Source organism: Triturus cristatus, chromosome 5_1 (assembly GCF_964204655.1).
Source record: "Triturus cristatus chromosome 5_1, aTriCri1.1, whole genome shotgun sequence".
Lineage (NCBI taxonomy): Eukaryota > Metazoa > Chordata > Amphibia > Caudata > Salamandridae > Triturus > Triturus cristatus.
In genome coordinates, this window is record NC_140587.1 from 614652919 (window position 1) to 614675653 (window position 22735).

General features: G+C 46.3%; 1 protein-coding gene across 2 annotated transcripts in view; it reads right to left on the reverse strand.

Moving 5' to 3' along the window:
• CLVS1 (clavesin 1) overlaps positions 1–22735 on the reverse strand; it is a 425751-nt gene that overhangs the window by 341509 nt on the left and 61507 nt on the right. For both annotated transcript variants that reach the window (XM_085604129.1, XM_085604130.1), the window contains exon 2: positions 21239–21857. In XM_085604129.1, coding sequence (XP_085460255.1) covers positions 21239–21627 — 389 coding nt within the window. In that variant the 5' untranslated portion in view covers positions 21628–21857. The remainder of the gene's footprint in view (positions 1–21238; positions 21858–22735) is intronic.

Here is a 22735-nt window from a genome sequence, read left to right on the forward strand (position 1 = left end):
CCGCCCTGAGTGATTAAAAGCCCTAGGGGACCACGCCAGGGGAGAAATCATTATAAAAAAGGGAGGGTGACCCCCCTCCCCGAGCCTCGAGAGGCCCCTGGGACCCCATCCCCCAGGGCCAATTTTCTTTATAAAGGGGAGGTGGACTGCACGGCCCTCCTCCCCTAGTCATTAAAGAACCCAGGCAGCCCACCTCTGGGGCTGAAATGTTTTTAATGATTACTTTAAATAAGGGACTCCCGGAGCATTAAAGGCCCTGGGGACCCCTCCCACGAGGCTGGTTCACTTGTTATGTCCCTGGGGGCCCACCCCTGGGACATTGTGGTCTCTCGGCCTGCATCGGCACAGCAGAGAAACCTGTGTTTGCTCCCGTATAGTGGGGGCATTTGTAAATCTTCCATCATGCGTGAGCAAACACAAAATCTGCTCCCAGCAGGCAGGAGCTTTAAAAAAAAAACGAGTCAGCTGGGAGCAGACTTTTGATCTGGTTCCAACAGAACAAACCACAGTTCCCACTCTCAGGGAGCTGCATAAGTTGCTGCTCCCTGCTGGAGGAAGCAATGTCGGCTCCTGCTACATGTGGGGAGCTGGCTGGGGTTGCCGGGGCCTGGAGCCCCTGGTCCCCCAACAAATGTATGGTGGGAGCCTTGGGTGGGCACCAGGGCACCCATCTTTAATAATGCAGGCCCCAGGGGATGGGGTCCCCGGGACAGAAAAAGGCTCAGTGAGGGGGACAAGCCCCCTTACCCTTTATTTTTAATACTGCCCCAGGGGGATGGGGTCCCCAGGCTCTGAAAAGGCTCTGGGGGGGGCGGTATGGCCACCTCCCCTTTAATAAAAAAAAAAAGGCCATGGGGCAGGGGTCCCCAGGGCCGAATAAGTCTCTGTGAGGTGGGCCACTTGCCCCCCCTTTAAAAAAGGATCTGGTGGATGGGGTTCCCATCGCCTAATAAGGCTCAGTGAGGGAAGTCATTTGTCCTGCTCCCCTTTAAAAACATAAGGCCCTGGGGGAAGGGTTCCAAATGCGGCTCAGGGAGGGAAGCTATGTGGTCCCCCTCCACTTAAAAGAAAGGCTCAAGGGGATGTGCTCCCCAGCGCCTACCATGGCTTGGGGGGGCACTTGACCCCATCCCCTTTAAAAAACAAAAGGACCTAGGGCTCCCAGGGCCTATTAAGGCCCGGGGAGGGGGGGGGAAATTAAAAAAACATAAGGCCCTAGTGTCCGCAGGGCCTTATGGGCTTAATTAGGCATAGGGGGCACTTGGGGTCACTGATAACATCCACTCACACACCTACTCAGCCACTCGCACACCTACTCACACGGCCACTCTCACACCCACTTACACACCCACATTTACGCACCCATATTGCCATTCAATCACCTAAACAGACACTCACACACCCACACACAGGCAGCGATACACTTACAGAAATTGCAATATCATATGTTTGTATGAAATGTGTTGTTATTTTAGTATTAAATGTATGCAATATAACTGCCAGACCCATTATTGGTCTTAGGATTCATGGCAGATCCACGGATCCATAAAATGAATATAAGAAAGAACTTGGTGCATTGCATTTATAGAAAGACTACTTAAGTGACCTTACTGAAATTTTTAAATTTTAAGTTTTAAAGTATATAATAAGAATTAATGTGTGAATAAAATGTACTTATAAACTTGTGAAAATGTATATCAGTAAACTGAATTACGGGCCCAATCGTAGCACAATTGATATTTAAAAAAACTGTGAAATTCACTAAAAACAAAAGGTTACAGGAACGTTATAGTTAGGAAATTGCAATTCACTAGAAAAAACAATGGTTACAAGGAAGTTATGGTTAGGGAATAGACTTTAAACAACCATAGAACTTCCAAGGGATGTTATAGTTAGATTCAGATTTTACACATACAAAAACATAGAAATTCAGCAGTTATTGTTATAGTTATCTCAAGTAACTATAACTCGTGCCCTAAAGTAACTAGAACATGCATCCACATCATGCATTGCTAATTACCCCACATATTAGATCACTCATGACATCTTCCGTGACATCCTTAATAATATCACGGCAGCATCTGCAGTTAAATTATTGATGAGACAACTGTGCATGGTGGGGGTGCAAATTATAGTTACTTTAGAGCACGAGTAATAGTTACTTGAGATAACTATAACATCTGAATTTCTGTGGCTTTGTGTGTGTAAAATCTGAATCTAACTATAATGTCCTTGTAACCTTTGTTCTTTCAGTGTATATATATATATATATATATATATATATATATATATATGTATATATATACACATATATATATATACATATATATATATCCAAAAAACAAAGAATGCCCTTGTAAGAACGGCCACACTGAAGGTATCCCTCTGATGCTGCGGAGGACAACGCAGGCAGTTTCACCATTCCATCACCTTGTGCGGCTCAACGCGTTTCGAACTACCGTTCTTGATCACGAGCCATTGGACAAAGAGACAACAGCTGCTGTTCGGAGCACATTTGCATTTATTAGTGGCCTGCCCCTGTGGGCGTGTACCATGCCAGTTTGGGCGCAATGCACGATGGTCTTTGTAGTGTTCCAAAATTATCATACCAAGTGGATGCTGCTGTTGGCCCCAAATAATGTCAATAAAAAACCCCGGTGGGCTGACGAAAGTGAAAAACAAAAGTGCGCTGTCTAAATGCATCCTGTAGCTTGAGCCTTACAGTTCTGAAGCGGCACCCGGATTTCCAGGCACCGCAGATCCGCCTCCGGCGGCGGGCCGTTCTTGCGACCGAGCAGGCCGCCAATAAATGCAAAAAACAAAGGGTGCCCTTGTAAGAACGGCCACACTGAAGGTATCCCTCTGATGCTGCGGAGGACAACGCAGGCAGTTTCACCATTCCATCACCTTGTGCGGCTCAACGCGTTTTGAACTACCGTTCTTGATCACGAGCCATTGGACAAAGAGACAACAGCTGCTGTTCGGAGCACATTTGCATTTATTAGTGGCCTGCCCCTGTGGGCGTGTACCATGCCAGTTTGGGCGCAATGCACACTGGTCTTTGTAGTGTTCCAAAATTATCATACCAAGTGGATGCTGCTGTTGGCCCCAAATATTGTCAATAAAAAACCCCGGTGGGCTGACGAAAGTGAAAAACAAAAGTGCGCTGTCTTAATGCATCCTGCAGATTGAGCCTTACAGTTCTGAAGCGGCACCCGGATTTCCAGGCACCGCATATCCGCCTCCGGCGGCGGGCCGTTCTTGCGACCGAGCAGGCCGCCAATAAACAAAGGGTGCCCTTGTAAGAACGGCCACACTGAAGGTATCCCTCTGATGCTGCGGAGGACAACGCAGGCAGTTTCACCATTCCATCACCTTGTGCGGCTCAACGAGTTTCGAACTACCGTTCTTGATCACGAGCCATTGGACAAAGAGACAACAGCTGCTGTTCGGAGCACATTTGCATTTATTAGTGGCCTGCCCCTGTGGGCGTGTACCATGCCAGTTTGGGCGCAATGCACAATGGTCTTTGTAGTGTTCCAAAATTATCATACCAAGTGGATGCTGCTGTTGGCCCCAAATAATGTCAATAAAAAACCCCGGTGGGCTGACGAAAGTGAAAAACAAAAGTGCGCTGTCTTAATGCATCCTGCAGCTTGAGCCTTACAGTTCTGAAGCAGCACCCGGATTTCCAGGCACCGCAGATCCGCCTCCGGCGGCGGGCCATTCTTGCGACCGAGCAGGCCGCCAATAAATCCAAAAAACAAAGGGTGCCCTTGTTAAGAACGGCCACACTGAAGGCATCCCTCTGATGCTGCGGAGGACAACGCAGGCAGTTTCACCATTCCATCACCTTGTGCGGCTCAATGCGTTTCGAACTACCGTTCTTGATCACGAGCCATTGGACAAAGAGACAACAGCTGCTGTTCGGAGCACATTTGCATTTATTAGTGGCCTGCCCCTGTGGGCGTGTACCATGCCAGTTTGGGCGCAATGCATGATGGTCTTTGTAGTGTTCCAAAATTATCATACCAAGTGGATGCTGCTGTTGGCCCCAAATAATGTCAATAAAAAACCCCGGTGGGCTGACGAAAGTGAAAAACAAAAGTGCGCTGTCTTAATGCATCCTGCAGCTTGAGCCTTACAGTTCTGAAGTGGCACCCGGATTTCCAGGCACCGCAGATCCGCCTCCGGCGGCGGGCCGTTCTTGCGACCGAGCAGGCCGCCAATAAATCCAAAAACAAAGAATGCCCTTGTAAGAACGGCCACACTGAAGGTATCCCTCTGATGCTGCGGAGGACAACGCAGGCAGTTTCACCATTCCATCACCTTGTGCGGCTCAACGCGTTTCGAACTACCGTTCTTTATCACGAGCCATTGGACAAAGAGACAACAGCTGCTGTTCGGAGCACATTTGCATTTATTAGTGGCCTGCCCCTGTGGGCGTGTACCATGCCAGTTTGGGCGCAATGCACGATGGTCTTTGTAGTGTTCCAAAATTATCATATCAAGTGGATGCTGCTGTTGGCCCCAAATAATGTCAATAAAAAACCCCGGTGGGCTGACGAAAGTGAAAAACAAAAGTGCGCTGTCTTAATGCATCCTGCAGCTTGAGCCTTACAGTTCTGAAGCGGCACCCGAATTTCCAGGCACCGCAGATCCGCCTCCGGCGGCGGGCCGTTCTTGCGACCGAGCAGGCCGCCAATATATCCAAAAAACAAAGGGTGCCCTTGTAAGAACGGCCACACTGAAGGTATCCCTCTGATGCTGCGGAGGACAACGCAGGCAGTTTCACCATTCCATCACCTTGTGCGGCTCAACGCGTTTCGAACTACCGTTCTTTATCACGAGCCATTGGACAAAGAGACAACAGCTGCTGTTCGGAGCACATTTGCATTTATTAGTGGCCTGCCCCTGTGGGCGTGTACCATGCCAGTTTGGGCGCAATGCACGATGGTCTTTGTAGTGTTCCAAAATTATCATACCAAGTGGATGCTGCTGTTGGCCCCAAATAATGTCAATAAAAAACCCCGGTGGGCTGACGAAAGTGAAAAACAAAAGTGCGCTGTCTTAATGCATCCTGCAGCTTGAGCCTTACAGTTCTGAAGCGGCACCCGAAATTCCAGGCACCGCAGATCCGCCTCCGGCGGCGGGCCGTTCTTGCGACCGAGCAGGCCGCCAATATATCCAAAAAACAAAGGGTGCCCTTGTAAGAACGGCCACACTGAAGGTATCCCTCTGATGCTGCGGAGGACAACGCAGGCAGTTTCACCATTCCATCACCTTGTGCGGCTCAACGCGTTTCGAACTACCGTTCTTGATCACGAGCCATTGGACAAAGAGACAACAGCTGCTGTTCGGAGCACATTTGCATTTATTAGTGGCCTGCCCCTGTGGGCGTGTACCATGCCAGTTTGGGCGCAATGCACGATGGTCTTTGTAGTGTTCCAAAATTATCATACCAAGTGGATGCTGCTGTTGGCCCCAAATAATGTCAATAAAAAACCCCGGTGGGCTGACGAAAGTGAAAAACAAAAGTGCGCTGTCTTAATGCATCCTGCAGCTTGAGCCTTACAGTTCTGAAGCAGCACCCGGATTTCCAGGCACCGCAGATCCGCCTCCGGCGGCGGGCCATTCTTGCGACAGAGCAGGCTGCCAATAAATCCAAAAAACAAAGGGTGCCCTTGTTAAGAACGGCCACACTGAAGGCATCCCTCTGATGCTGCGGAGGACAACGCAGGCAGTTTCACCATTCCATCACCTTGTGCGGCTCAATGCGTTTCGAACTACCGTTCTTGATCACGAGCCATTGGACAAAGAGACAACAGCTGCTGTTCGGAGCACATTTGCATTTATTAGTGGCCTGCCCCTGTGGGCGTGTACCATGCCAGTTTGGGCGCAATGCATGATGGTCTTTGTAGTGTTCCAAAATTATCATACCAAGTGGATGCTGCTGTTGGCCCCAAATAATGTCAATAAAAAACCCAGGTGGGCTGACGAAAGTGAAAAACAAAAGTGCGCTGTCTTAATGCATCCTGCAGCTTGAGCCTTACAGTTCTGAAGCGGCACCCGAATTTCCAGGCACCGCAGATCCGCCTCCGGCGGCGGGCCGTTCTTGCGACCGAGCAGGCCGCCAATAAATCCAAAAAACAAAGGGTGCCCTTGTAAGAACGGCCACACTGAAGGTATCCCTCTGATGCTGCAGAGGACAACGCAGGCAGTTTCACCATTCCATCACCTTGTGCGGCTCAACGCGTTTTGAACTACCGTTCTTTATAACGAGCCATTGGACAAAGAGACAACAGCTGCTGTTCGGAGCACATTTGCATTTATTAGTGGCCTGCCCCTGTGGGCGTGTACCATGCCAGTTTGGGCGCAATGCACGATGGTCTTTGTAGTGTTCCAAAATTATCATACCAAGTGGATGCTGCTGTTGGCCCCAAATAATGTCAAGAAAAACCCCGGTGGGCTGACGAAAGTGAAAAACAAAAGTGCGCTGTCTTAATGCATCCTGCAGCTTGAGCCTTACAGTTCTGAAGCGGCACCCAGATTTCCAGGCACCGCAGATCCGCCTCCGGCTGCGGGCCGTTCTTGCGACCGAGCAGTCCGCCAATAAATCCAAAAAACAAAGGGTGCCCTTGTAAGAACGGCGACACTGAAGGTATCCCTCTGATGCTGCGGAGGACAACGCAGGCAGTTTCACCATTCCATCACCTTGTGCGGCTCAACGCGTTTCGAACTACCGTTCTTGATCACGAGCCATTGGACAAAGAGACAACAGCTGCTGTTCGGAGCACATTTGCATTTATTAGTGGCCTGCCCCTGTGGGCGTGTACCATGCCAGTTTGGGCGCAATGCACGATGGTCTTTGTAGTGTTCCAAAATTATCATACCAAGTGGATGCTGCTGTTGGCCCCAAATAATGTCAATAAAAACCCCGGTGGGCTGACGAAAGTGAAAAACAAAAGTGCGCTGTCTTAATGCATCCTGCAGCTTGAGCCTTACAGTTCTGAAGCGGCACCCGGATTTCCAGGCACCGCAGATCCGCCTCCGGCGGCGGGCCGTTCTTGCGACCGAGCAGGCCGGCAATAAATCCAAAAAACAAAGGGTGCCCTTGTAAGAACGGCCACACTGAAGGTATCCCTCTGATGCTGCGGAGGACAACGCAGGCAGTTTCACCATTCCATCACCTTGTGCGGCTCAACGCGTTTCGAACTACCGTTCTTGATCACGAGCCATTGGACAAAGAGACAACAGCTGCTGTTCGGAGCACATTTGCATTTATTAGTGGCCTGCCCCTGTGGGCGTGTACCATGCCAGTTTGGGCGCAATGCACGATGGTCTTTGTAGTGTTCCAAAATTATCATACCAAGTGGATGCTGCTGTTGGCCCCAAATAATGTTAATAAAAACCTCGGTGGGCTGACGAAAGTGAAAAACAAAAGTGCGCTGTCTTAATGCATCCTGCAGCTTGAGCCTTACAGTTCTGAAGCGGCACCCGGATTTCCAGGCACCGCAGATCCGCCTCCGGCGGCGGGCCGTTCTTGCGACCGAGCAGGCCGCCAATAAATCCAAAAAACAAAGGGTGCCCTTGTAAGAACGGCCACGCTGAAGGTATCCCTCTGATGCTGCGGAAGACAACGCAGGCAGTTTCACCATTCCATCACCTTGTGCGGCTCAACGCGTTTCGAACTACCGTTCTTGATCACGAGCCATTGGACAAAGAGACAACAGCTGCTGTTCGGAGCACATTCGCATTTATTAGTGGCCTGCCCCTGTGGGCGTGTACCATGCCAGTTTGGGCGCAATGCACGATGGTCTTTGTAGTGTTCCAAAATTATCATACCAAGTGGATGCTGCTGTTGGCCCCAAATAATGTCAATAAAAAACCCCAGTGTGGCCGTTCTTACAAGGGCACCCTTTGTTTTTTGGATTTATTGGCGGCCTGCTCGGTCGCAAGAACGGCCCGCCGCCGGAGGCGGATCTGCGGTGCCTGGAAATCCGGGTGCCGCTTCAGAACTGTAAGGCTCAAGCTGCAGGATGCATTAAGACAGCGCACTTTTGTTTTTCACTTTTGTCAGCCCACCGGGGTTTTTTATTGACATTATTTGGGGCCAACAGCAGCATCCACTTGGTATGATAATTTTGGAACACTACAAAGACCATCGTGCATTGCGCCCAAACTGGCATGGTACACGCCCACAGGGGCAGGCCACTAATAAATGCAAATGTGCTCCGAACAGCAGCTGTTGTCTCTTTGTCCAATGGCTCGTGATCTAGAACGGTAGTTCGAAACGCGTTGAGCCGCACAAGGTGATGGAATGGTGAAACTGCCTGCGTTGTCCTCCGCAGCATCAGAGGGATACCTTCAGTGTGGCCGTTCTTACAAGGGCACCCTTTGTTTTTTGGATTTATTGGCGGCCTGCTCGATCGCAAGAACGGCCCGCCGCCGGAGGCGGATCTGCGGTGCCTGGAAATCCGGGTGCCGCTTCAGAACTGTAAGGCTCAAGCTGCAGGATGCATTAAGACAGCGCACTTTTGTTTTTCACTTTCGTCAGCCAACCGGGGTTTTTTATTGACATTATTTGGGGCCAACAGCAGCATCCACTTGGTATGATAATTTTGAACACTACAAAGACCATCGTGCATTGCGCCCAAACTGGCATGGTACACGCCCACAGGGGCAGGCCACTAATAAATGCAAATGTGCTCCGAACAGCAGCTGTTGTCTCTTTGTCCAATGGCTCGTGATCAAGAACGGTAGTTCGAAACGCGTTGAGCCGCACAAGGTGATGGAATGGTGAAACTGCCTGCGTTGTCCTCCGCAGCATCAGAGGGATACCTTCAGTGTGGCCGTTCTTACAAGGGCACCCTTTGTTTTTGGGGTTTATTGGCGGCCTGCTCGGTCGCAAGAACGGCCCGCCGCCGGAGGCGGATCTGCGGTGCCTGGAAATCCGGGTGCCGCTTCAGAACTGTAAGGCTCAAGCTGCAGGATGCATTAAGACAGCGCACTTTTGTTTTTCACTTTCGTCAGCCCACCGGGGTTTTTTATTGACATTATTTGGGGCCAACAGCAGCATCCACTTGTTATGATAATTTTGGAACACTACAAAGACCATCGTGCATTGCGCCCAAACTGGCATGGTACACGCCCACAGGGACAGGGACAGGCCACTAATAAATGCAAATGTGCTCCGAACAGCAGCTGTTGTCTCTTTGTCCAATGGCTCGTGATCAAGAACGGTAGTTCGAAACGCGTTGAGCCGCACAAGGTGATGGAATGGTGAAACTGCCTGCGTTGTCCTCCGCAGCATCAGAGGGATACCTTCAGTGTGGCCGTTCTTACAAGGGCACCCTTTGTTTTTTGGACATATATATATATATACATATATATTTATATATAAAATATATGTAAATATATATATGTATATATTACCTACTGGCAGGCGCCAGTATGTAGTTATAGTTAGGATGTAGTTTCCATAGGAAGAGTGTTTTTTCATTTGCCAATACCTTTGGCGTTGTTTGATGAATCTTTGTGAAATTTTAAAAACTATCGGGGCTGTCACTTCAGCTACTTTCTTGAAAATTTCGGAATGATCCGTAAGCGGGGGCCGAGAAAAAGGAGGTGTCCCAAAACACTTTTTCTCCATGTTAATTTCCATAGGAAACTCTAGACATGGCTACAGCCCGAACTGCTGAACAGAATTACACCACATTTAGCTCTTGGTCCAAAAAGCTACATTTTTGTTAAATAGAGTAAATCCGTTCAGTAGTTGCTAAGAAATGTAAAGATTTCCCAGCTATACAACTTTGGCTGCATTGGATCCGCTACCCCTTCCGATCTCATGCCTGAGATCTGATTGACTGCCAACACTTCAACCCAGCATGTGTTGCCAGCCATCTTGCAACTTGGTTGAACCGAGTCACAAGAAAAATTAAAAACAAAAGAAAAGGGGGCAGGGTAGAAACACCCTGACCCCCTCGGCCATTGGATTCGCGACTCCCGTCGAAAATGATAATAATGAAGCGCAGGCTCCTGAGCTTCATGTAATTAGGCTCCTGAGTAGGCCAGATCCCGGGGAAAATTATTAAAATTATGATGGGGGCCCACCTGAGCCCCCTCCGCAGCCTTGGGGACCGCCACCTCCCCGGTGCTTAAGACAATAGAAATGAGGGCGGGGCATGCGCCCCTCTGCAACCCCGGGTACTGCCACCTCCCAGGGGCTAGATGAAATAATAATGCATGGGGGATCCAAACCCCCACACAGTCCCGGGGACCGCCACCTCTCCGGGCGTAATTTACAGAAATGCAGGGGCCACAGGGCCCCTCGCTGCCCCAGGGACCACAACCTCCCCAGGGATATATGAAAAAATAATGAGTGGTGGGGTTCCAGCCTTCCATGCAGCCCTGGGGACCTCTACCTCCCTGGCACACATACAGCAATTAAGGTGGTCTGTTGCAGTCCCCGAGGGGACCACCATCTCCCCTGGGTTTTCTTCACAAAGACAAAGGAGGGGGGCCACGTGATCCCCCTCCAGGAGCCCTAAATGGCACTGGGGACCGCCATCCCCCATGGCTGGATCCAGCAATGTCCTGGGGTGCCCACCCCCTGGGACACTGCAGTTTGCAAACACTGCTCATGCTTTCGCTTCCACGCAGCAGAGCAGAATTGCTCTTGGACAGAGGGAGCTGCATATTAGCAGATCCCTTTGTCCAAAAGCATTGCCAGCTCCTGCAGGAGGCGGGGAGCCGGCAGGCACCGTGGGGGACTTCAGTCTCCCCCGCGGCCCCCAATGAGTTGGCCATGCCCCGGGTGATGGGGTCCCCGAGACAATATTGGCCCAGGCTCCCCCCCAATTGTTTTAAACAATTTGAAGGTCTGGCCTTAGGGGATGGGGTACCCGGGGCCGAAATTGGCCAGAGGAAGGGGGCCGCGCAGCCCCTCTCATATGTTTAAAAAAATTAAAAATAAAGGGCAGGCCCTGGGGGATGGGGTCCCCAGGGCCAAAATTGGCTCAGAGAAGGGGGACCATGAGGCCCCTCTTCTTTTTTAAAAAAAAATAAAAAAAAGAAAAAGGCCGGGCCCCTGGGGATGGGGACCCCCGGGCCGTAATCGGCTCAGGGAGGGAGGCCAAACGCCCCCTCTCCCCATTTCATAATAGACTGGTCCTTGGGGATGTGGTCCCCGGGGACAAAATCGGCTGAGAGTGGGGGGCTAAGCATCCTCCCTTCCCTAAAAAAATATTTAATTTCAAAAAAACTTGGGCACTTTGCCAGAGGCCACACCCCCTTCACCATTACTCTGCAAATGCGCCTCCTGGCACAGTGGTGGTTGGGGAATGAAATCCCCTTGAACGATGAGGTTTTTTGAGGGCCAACAAGCCCTCTTGTTATCTCCAGTAAGTCCCAGACAGCGGGATTGCTGAGAGGTTGAATCCCATGCCCCTTTTCTCCACCACTCTGCAAACCCGTCTCCTGGTGCACTTCTGGTTGGAGAATTAATTTCACTTTACTCCTGAGGACCTCAGGACTAAAGTGGACTACTTCCCCCAACCAGTATTGCACCAGGAGACGCGTTTGCAGAGTGGTAGAGAAAGGGGGCATAGCCTCAGACAACCTCTCAGCAATCCAGCTGTGTGGGTCATATTGGATGTGAGAAGAGGGTTTTTGGCTCCCAAGGACCCTCAAGAGCCAAGGGGACTTCATCTTCCAACTAGTAGTGCGCTAGGAGGCACATTTGCAGAGTGGTGGAGAAAGGGGTCGTGTCCACCGAACACCTCTCAACAATCTCACTGTGTGGGACTTACTTGAGTTAACAGGAGGGGTGGTTGATGTCATTAGTGATGTCACTAACCATTCCATGAGTGATGTAATATGTGAGTTCATAAGCAGTGCATTGAGGGGCGTAATTTAAAGTTAGCTCAGGTAACTATAACTGCGGAATTTCACTGATTAGTCTTTAGTCTTTAGTCTCTCAGTGAATATATGTACACACACACATATATATATATATATATATATATATATATATATATATATATATATATATATATATATATAGATAGTGCATATCAATTTTTCCAACTTTCCAACCATTTTTCCAACTTTTCAACTAGCAGTTTTGTTTCGGTGACGGTGCAGTGCTGCTGTCTAGCTCGCATCAGAGATTGTAGCATGAGCTTCTAACACATAATATTGACAGGAACATTGTACATTATTGTCTAAAACTATGGAATATAATAACCATTCAGTTGCAGAGCAGTGCAGGTGATATCTACAGAAAGCATCACTTGAGCTCCACTATATTTTGTCTAAACAATGTTCTGCCCTACCACATTTTTTTTTGTTAAGGCACATTTGCAACTAATGCAGACACCGTCAGCCTTTGTTTTACTTGCCATTTTCAAAGGCATTCACTCACATTGTATTCTGTGTTTACAGCTTGAGAATTGTTTTTTACCAGAGGCAGAATAATAAATAAATGAGTATTCGTACCGCATATCTGTCATCTCACAAAAAATTCTCTGCATCTCTTTAATGTTTCTCTTTGATATCCCGCATGAGTTAAGCTTCCATGAAAGAAATGCTGACTGGATGCTCTTTCAAAGTTTGCATCAAGATTTACAATGAGCTTCAGCAACGTAGGGGAGCAAGCAAAGTTGTGTTGTGTTAACTGGAGAGAGCTGAACTGTGTGGTATCTTAAAAAATGTGGTGCAGTTCTGCTCTCTGCCTGCGCTGGTGCACTTTCAGCAGCCAAGCACCAATGCAGGCACCCTTATGCCATAGTGCAATGTTGTCTGCATTGCAGTCAGCATAGTTTTGTGCCTTCCTGCACAAAACCTATGCTCTAAGGGAATTTTCTCTTTGTGTGTGTGCTGCAGAAAAAAAAACCACATGCAAAGAAGAAAAAACTCAGAAAAAAGAAATATTTCTCCTCATTGTGCCAGCGTCAGGGAGACGCAGGATGCCTACAGTTCTTTATAGATATTACTTTGTGTCAAAACCTATGAGGGGATGCAGGGCTGCACCCATGCACCACCCATGGAATGTCCCCTTCATGCAAAGTAACACAAGGCAGCACATTATGCTTTTGGTTACAAACCAAGGCAATTTGCGTTGATTTGGAAAAACCAAACCTGGACTTTGAGTCCAGTCTGCATTAAAAAGTAATGCAATCCTGACGCAAAACATTTGTAAATCTGGGCTTTAATACCAACCTGGATTTTGTGTTAGGTTTGTCTTGAAAAAGTAACACAAACCAATGCAAAATCTTTGTAAATCTGGGTCGTACTCTCTTCCTGTGATGGTTTCAAAATAAAATGCCTATGACATCATTTTACGTGAGACTACCACTTTCAAAGGTCATAATATGTCACTTCCTGAGATCTCAATATCTAACAACAATTAAGGATGGCACACTAACGTTACACCTGGCATTTTGGCAAATCAAAGAAAATTATAAGAGCTTTTCTTGTGACGCATCATTATTTTACTCTTATTTTCTACTACGTCATAGAGGCGTAGCAAACACCCGCCTGCCATTTAAATGCTGCAAAACAGGAAGGGCCATATTATCAAGAATGGCGCAAACATTACTGCCTCTTTAGCGGCAGAAAACTGCCGCTAAAGCGGCGATAAGGAGCTTGATAATATGCCCATTAGAATTCCAATAGAAGCCCAGGGTAGATGTCCTTGACACCAGAACAATGGGCTTCTATTGGAATTCTCTAGGGCATATTATCTAGCCCCTTATCGCCGCTTTAGCGGCAGTTTCCTGCCGCTACAGCGGCGATAATGTTTGCGCCGTTCTTGATAATATGGCCCGAAATGTCTATATAAAAGTTGACTTATGTGCCAGCCCTGTTTTGAAAGGAAAAAAGGATTCACTAGGCAAAAAAAGTCCTTCTCTGCAATCGCAGATAATCACCCCTCCCCGCAGACGTCTTGAGGCCAGTCCTTGATGGACGGTCTGTCACTCCTAGCTTCACCGGGCCAAAAAATGATCTTTGGACCCAATGTCAGGCCGTGAGGAAAAGAGCTTGTCAGGGCTCCTACTTGACTATACCCAGTAGTCTGCCATTGTTTTGTTTGTTGCAAGTCATGTTGCGAACACCTCATGAGGACATTCTCAAGAGTTGCTAGCAGTGCAACTCTGTGGACAGGATGCAGGGCTGCAGTGGAAGGATATTTGTGGCAGCCTTATTGGCTTGCTATTTGGGGGACTGCTGGCATTCTGTGTTGTTTGCAGGTACTTATGTGGATTTGGCGGTCATCTTGAAACAATAATGTCCCCAGTGAATCATTACATTATCACGTCAAAATTGCCATCGTATTCAGGACAAGCAAAGGCCAGCATACTGTATGTGGATGGGCAAAGTGCCTATTGCAGCAGCCATAAATCCTGTTTCAGAACAGATGTAACATTCCCAAACTTTGCCATTCTGGCCAGTCAGTCCATCAAGTTTTCTATCAGATTTTGTTTGCATCTCTCGAGTGCCTCCTTGCTGATACTGTTCAGCTCCACAGCACACCATGGGTGTGTCATTGTTGGCTGTTGCTCCACAGATCAGCCCTACAATATCATCTCCAGTGGTTTCTTAGAATACCAGTGCCCCGGCAGGTAGGTGTCTGGGCCCCCTTTTTGCATGGACAGCTTCATTGGGCATTGTGTGTTAGAGGGTTTTCTTTGGTTGCTAAAACAGGCATTTTGGCTCTATTGACCATTGGTGACTCTTAAAGGACCCGAAGCTGAGAAAGGAGACTAGTAGAGTAATAACCAGCAATCTCCACCCTGTATTGTTTCAGAATAATTCATTGTAGGCGCCAGTGATGGTCTATAAAGTGGTGGCTATTCCAGGTGTTTGCAATTTAACATAAATATTTTCCAGTGCAGATGGTGATATTGATATATTTACCAAGCTTGTCATGGATGTCATAAGTCATTCATCTGGAACTGGGCATCAAGTGGTAATATTTTTTGTTTTCACAAGGTGCCCGAGCAGGATTATTTGATGGGTTTGCACACACATTAATGTTTGTGGTATTTGTAGACCTGACATATTGGCTTTGGCAGCTCTTGTTTCATGAATAAAAACCTAGGGCCTTGTTTACTATATTTTGATGCACAGCAGTGCAGCAAGCCTTCCTGTCTACAAGATATAGCTCATTGCTGTCCTTCTCCCCTGTTCCGGCACACAAACATAAAAGCAAAAACAACAATTGATGGACAGAATGCAGAACAATGTCATACATTCACCCCAGTGCGGAGATCTGAGCCTTAATCCATCGTTTTTTTTGCTCACCATGCCATTGCTGTTTGGACCCAGCCATATGCAAATCAGTCTTGACCGTGCGCCCAATGGGAACAGTCCAGCCCGAACCGCCAGGCCAGGTCCTCCCTGGAGTGGAAACAAGCATCCTAGGACCGGTTTCGGGTTTTCAGCCCTCATCAGCCAGGATAGCTTGACTCCAGTGGCATGGAGAGCACGGGACCCACGTCTGGGCATACCCGTCCCACTCAGGGTGACAAATGCAAAGACAACAATTGATGGACAGAATGCAGAACAGTGTCATACATTCACCCCAGTATAGAGATCTGGGCCTTAATTCATCGTTTTTTTGCACACCATGCCATTCCAGTTTGGACGCAGCCATATGCAAATCAATGGGAACAGTCCCACCCGAACTGCCAGGCCAGGTCCTCCCTGGGCTGGGAAAAAGCATCCTAGGACTGGTTTCGGGCTTTCAGCCCTCATCAGCCAGGATAGCTTGACTCCAGTGGCATGGAGAGCAAGGGACTCACGTCTGAGCATACCCTTCCCACTCGGGGTGACAAATGCAAAAATAACAATTGATGGACAGAATGCAGAACAATGTCATACATTCACCCCAGTGCAGAGATCTGGGCCTAAATCCATCGTTTTTTTGCAAACCATGCCATTCCAGTTTGAACCCAGCCATATGCAAATCAGTCTTTACCCTGTGCCTCATGGGAACAGTCCAGCCCGAACTGCCAAGCCAGGTCCTCCCTGGACTGGAAACAAGCATCCTAGGACCGGTTTCGGGCTTTCAGCCCTCATCAGCCAGGATAGCTTGACTCCAGTGGCATGGAGAGCACGGGACTCACGTCTGGGCATACCCGTCCCACTCGGGGTGACAAATGCAAAAACAACAATTGATGCAGAGGATGCAGAACAATGTCATACATTCACCCCAGTGCAGAGATCTGGGCCTAAATCCATCGTTTTTTTGCTCACCATGCCATTCCAGATATTACAAAAGGACTGTGAATGGCTGTTGATTATTCTGACTAGCAGTGGATCATCATAACAAAAGGTGGGTTTTTGTGTCTTGAATATGTTAACATTCTGCTCCTCAGACATTTGTTGGAATGTAAACCATTTGATATGGTCTAATGAAAGCAGAGGTACTTCTGCTGCTGGAATTAGTGGCAGCAAGTGCTCCCTGAGTTTAGCACACAAGGAGATAATGAAATATTGGGGCTTTCTGTGAGGCATGTACAGGTGTGGTTTAAGTTTAATTTGACAATTTGGAATTACTACTTGGGTTTTTTTGGTAAATTTTGTATTTTCATATGCAGGAAAGGGGTGTTTGCATTTATTACCTCAGGTGTATATTTTTAATTAGCATTTTCCTAGCAATTTTCTAATGCCAAAAATGTTTTGGGGATCATAACTTTCCTCAACCTTTACTTTTCCTTGGTGCCATCTGGCGGGGTGGTCTGTGAGACAGTGGAGTGTCGGACATGAAGGGCAGCAGCAGTACTGCAGAACTCAGTGCTGAGAGAAAGACATTATGTGAAACTTGGGCCTTTTCTTCATTCACCAAACCAACACCTTGAATTCCATGAAAGGTGTTAGGTGTCACCTTGTTGAGTGTCAGTTTCAAAGACGGTGTCTGTCCATACGATGTTATCCAAGATGGATTCCCAAACCAAAATTAAGTAGATTCTGTTCCTGTGCTGTCAGGCCCTGTTTGAATCATATATAAGGGGCATTTCCAAGTGATGGACAAGTTACAACATTCATTTGTTTTTTAGGTCGAGCTTAGAGTCGGCGCGCATGCGCTGCTCTGGGAGACTTTTTGTAGTGGAGCATGTAATATAGGCTCTGCCCACTGTCCGCCCATATTTGCCATTGGCTTGTGTCAATGTCCTTCGTAAATGCTGGCGTCTGATTCATAAAGAGGCTTGTTATTCCCTCCTTAGTGCCGCCTTGTCGTCTTTTGTAGCCTCCCATCAGGACTGGACCTTTTATGTGGGTCCTTTCGATATTGCCTGCATTAGCCCTTCCGGAGAACTCTTTGCCTAATGAAATTTAAAGAGCACTGGTGGAACCCAGCTTTAGCAATGGCGGCCATTTAAAAAAAAAATTATTGGTACTTGCAGCGTGCTTCATGGGCGTCGGCCGTCGGGTAACTTTTAAATATCACCCGCCCTCGCACGGACCCCGTGCAAAGCGGCCCTGTGCTAATCACAGAAATCTCTGGATGCTTCCTCCATTGTTCCCCCTCTCTCCCCCATCCATGCCCTTCATGTAGTTTGTGATTTTTTTAATTTAATTTACATACGCAGTTTCCATTTGATGGTGTTTGCATTGTTTTTTACCATATTGGGGCAGCCCTCACACTCCGTAGCACATGCACGGCGCTGCCTCTTCTCCAGTTTCAGCCAGTGCTCATGCAGCGGCCCAACACCCGCCTTCACCGCTTTCATATCGAGGGGGAGGAGGAAGAGGAAGGATCGGTGAGCCTCCCAGAGTGGGGTCACAATGTGATTAAACTAGAAAGTAAACTCGTAAGACTTTTGCAAGCATAGCAGGTATAATTTTTTATTTATATTGAGTTAATTAACTTTCTTCAAAATATTTTGTTACTTCAAGCTTGTTTCACATGCTAAATATGCCCCCCTGCCCCCTTGCACAGACGTTGCAGGAAGTGGGCGCTGTGTTAATGAGGGAAATCTCCTTGGATGCTTCTTCCATTGCCCCCCCTCCCCCTCAGTGCCCTTTGCGCTGCCTGCGTTTTTTAAGAGACACAGTGTCCACTTCATGGTTCCTTAATATATCAGAGTTGGAAGTGACTCTATTCACTTCTGAATGTTAGTCTCGTAACTAAAGCAATAAAAGCGTGTTTATTGGAAACCCGTAGGAGCTTGCCGGTTATGAAGGATTCCACCCAGAATCACGCAGCCTCGATATTTTGGAAAAGCGACCCCCTCTCAGGGCTGTGATTTGTAACTGTGTCCACTTAATGGTTTTCTTCTTGTTAAAGCATTGCACACCGCGCTTGTAAAGATAACCTGAGCCCTCCAAATGGCATGTGGAATTTCCACTCTCCGATGCAGCTGCCGACCGAATACAGACATTTTCAATTCAGTGGTCCTGCATTTGCGAGAGTTTGAGCTATTGCCATTGTAAATGCCAATGCCTTTTATTTATGTGTTGTTTCTCAAAACCGATAAATAAAAGGCATTGTAATTTACTATGCCAATACCTTAAACTTTCGCAAATGCGAGACCTATTGCATTGCAAATGCTTGTTTACATTGCATTCTTCCCCCTTGTTACTATCCCCCCACCCCCGAGTTTTGCTGCTAGTAGTTTGACCTTCTCCTGTAGTCTGTTCTGGGATATTTTTCCTGGCTCTTTGATCTTCACTGATGGCGGAGTCCGGTACTTTGCTAATCACTTCAGTATTAATCTTCATCTTCAATTAGGATCTACAAGCTGCCAAGGAGGTTTTTAAAACTCTTTTTTGTTTATTTCTCCTTAGTGGCACCTCTTAAGGACACATTTAACACGTTCATGTCATGTCTACTATTCTGTGCAGTGTGGCCGTGTGGCTATGGAGAGTCACCCTTTCCTCAAGTGAACAAGAAGTGGGCTCCACAATGACTAGCCTAGGACCTCATAATTTAAGGTTCCCCAATGTAAAACTTTATTCAATATTGCTACGGATCAACAGCAGGATGTCAAGCTTCCTGTGAGTACTCACCCCTTGAGAGGGGTGAGAAAAAGGTTATGCTATTAGGACCAAATTTCAAAGCATCCAAAAATAAATCTCTGAAGCAAAATAAGAAGTGATTTCAAAAATCAAATCATTAGAAACTATAAAACAGACAGAGCAATAACCTTAGTGTATTTTGGAAAGCAATCTGCACTTCTTGTGCTGGAGACTGATCATACATATTTTTAAATATATAACCCTGAGGCTCAACAGGAAAAGACATAGAGAATTATCATGAACATCGTGCACCTGAAGCAAACAATCATTTTGTTATATTCTCGTAGGAGGACCTAACAACTCCATAAAATGTGCACCCACTGATGAAACATGTCAAATGGCCCTCTGCAGTAATCACAACAATGGATTTGTGTACAAAGCAACGATTAGGTGTATAAATGATAGAAACGAGGTAGCACGCGTGCAAACCAAAGCACTCAAATCCATTTTTCCAGACGTTGTTCATGATACAACTGCTTGCATTATTATTAGAGTAAGATTGTAGCATATGTGAAACATATTTCATAAATAATCAATGGATGGCACAGTTACCTTATGAAATTTTCAGATAAAATCCAAAATCACTGCAGGCATATTTTGAATCACTAAATCCTCTCTCACTAAACGTCTTTCATAAATTATGAAAGGATGGCACAATTAACCTATGGGATTTTCAGATAAAGGCAGAATCACCATCAGCATATATTAAATCATAAATAAAAACTGTTTTCTGAATTCTACTTATTAGAGTGAGGCCAAAAAAGTATCCAAGTTTCTAAGCCACAAATTGTTCTCCTGTTTGACTCCACTTTAATGACTACATGTTTCAAAATGACTCTCATAAATATAACTTGACGCTTTGTCAGTGGAGAACTAGGGCTCAGAAACTGTGCAGATATTAGAACACAATGAAAGCAGTCTTAGGTAGAAGAACTGATCTAGAATTGACAAGAGCTTTGCTTTGGCTTGTACTTGCAACACAGACTTAAAACTTCCTACAGTCTATTTAAAATTAGTATTACCGTCAAAAGAATCATTCTTGTGTATTTACAATCACATCGAAGAAAATAAATCACATTACGGCAAGGAGAGAATTTCGGATCCAGAAAATTGCATTAAGACGCTGAAGTCAAGTATTTATCTGCAATGATGCCCATTCCGTCCAAATCTAGCCTTTAAGTGAATACAGATGTAAATGATTTGTTTTTATATAACACTTAATACTCTGCTGCCCAGCATGCTTCTAACCAATCCCAGTTCTGGACAACAAAGGAACTGGGAGACAGCGGCATAAAACAATTTTCTAATATCAAATATTTTGCCAAGTGATGAAGAAGGGATTAGAACACAAATCTCCAGAACATGGAGTGAGCATCTCCGTGGTGACATCAAACAACATGGATGGTCTGCCTATAGATAATCTTGCCATTCACGTGTTCTGTTTTATTATTTGCTATATATCTAGTTAAACCAGCTTGTCCCTGAAAAAGTACTACTTTAAAAAAAGACATACAAGCATGAGCACACCACCTAAGGACATTTATAGAGGGCAAACTAATTCAGAACAATTAGCCACCCTTGTGAGAAGACATCATTCAATATACTTTCATAGGATCTCGTTTACGCCTAGACAAATTTAAAAGTTTGATTGTGTTCATGTCGACCATGTAGGTTTTCACTCTAGACCACCAGCTGAACGACGACCATGTATATGACTAGATTTTGGCATTCAAATCCACCCTTTTCGAACTGTTGGCCTGGCTGCAAATGGGGCAGCCCATATGCCTTAGCATGTTATAATTTAATCCTGCGGATAGAACTCTATGTTAGAAGATACTTAGTAGAAAAAATCAGTGAGTCATCCCCCAAACTGTTACCTGATCTAAATCGTAAATCAGGTCAACGAAAACCCTAAGTGTAAAAAACAGCACAATTCTAATATAGATGTTTGAGATCTTATTTGCAGTGGCATGTGTAAGATTTCATTTGCGTGACTTGATTTTCCTACACACATCTGCTAATTCCCTGTGTTAGATTCTTCGGTCAAGCCTCGGAACTGCCAGGAACTTCGCAAACGTGACAATCATATTTTATCCTACTTCAAAAGATATCATAACCATTACCAATGAAGACTCTGCGTAGCAATATTTACTATCTAGGCAACAATGTAATGAAGTGTGTAAAAAAAGAGAAAGATTCTATCTACATTTACCTACTCTGATCCCAGTTGGCTGCAAAGATCAAGAGGATCTTTCTGCCGTATTGGTCTCGCTTTTCCAGCACCCCAGGGAATCCATCCATCAATGCACGCTTTATCCCAGGATCATCTGGCTTGAAGTTTTTGAACATGTCCAGGTTCAGCTGGCGGTACTGGAAGTACTGTGCCAGTAACCTGAAGGCTTCCATTTGGTTGAATTTCCTGGCTCGGAGAAACCTCAATAAAAAGGCATCATCTGTGCGTAGAAACCCAATGTCAGGTCTAGTAATAATCATGTCTTTGACCTGCTGGATATCCTGGTGCAATGTCTCTGTGTTCTCATTGAGTTCCAGGCGAGCCTTTTCAATAGTTTCTGGGCAAAGCCCAGCTTGTAAGTGTGTCATCTTTACACACTGCTGCTTTCCAAACCAAAAACCTTTGATGACCCAGCAGGAAAAATACTGATCCCATCCAGCTTACGGTCTGCCGAGGATGCGATCCATGAAAAGCTATCCAGATAACATTTTTGTTAAAAACAATGAAAAGAGAAGAACAATTTACATCCTTGGCAGAAAGAGCAGAACACTGTCCCCTTTGGAAGACAAACCTCTGCGATTTGATGTAGATAGGATCCCTACAAAAGCAAGAAAAACAAAATTAGTTTTAATCTCAAAATAAAGAACAACTCCCCCAATGGCATCAACAAAACTGACAGGCTGTTTACATGCTTAATTCCCACTTTGATCAGATGCCGCAGGGAAGTAAATAAGCTAAAATCATTATGGCACACACTGCCTGTGACAATGAGCTCCTCTCCTACAATACTGTTTTCCTTCAATACATTTTGGCAAGTACAAGCGTATCATCCAGTATCATCCTTCAATGTGGATTACATGAGAACTGTCGCCTGAAGGCTTCAGATCATTATACAGTCTGTAAACTAGAACTCATTGAACTCTTGGGGGAAGATTTACTAAAAGTGCATGAAAAAATGTTTAATTCACCTCTTTGAGAAGAAGCACAGTTAGTTCAGCAAATTACAGTAACTCGGCTACTCCAATCTTTGGGCCAGATGTACGACCCTTTTGAGTGGTTGCAGACGGGATGTCGGCCCTTTTGCCACTGCTAAAATGAGTTGGGTATGTACAGACCCTATTTTGCAAGTCAGTAACCTATTACCGACTGGCAAAATAGGGTTTGCGAGTGGCTTATAGGAGGGCGAGTGCCAAGGCCGTCCCTTCCTAATAGCTAGTCGCACTGGTATGTATGATTGTTTTTAAGACCCCTGCCCCTTTGTGATCGTCTGCGTGAAAATGTTTTAAGAGCAGAAAATTAGAAAAAGGGCTGCATTTGGAAAAAAAAGTTGCATTATTTAAAAAGTAAACACAGACATAGTGGTCTGCCTTCCCCAGCAGGACACCATCCCTGTGATATGTGAGATTCCAAAGGGGTCGCAAATTGCAACCTACCTCATCAATATTAATGAGGTAGGTCTTTAGCGAAACCATTAGG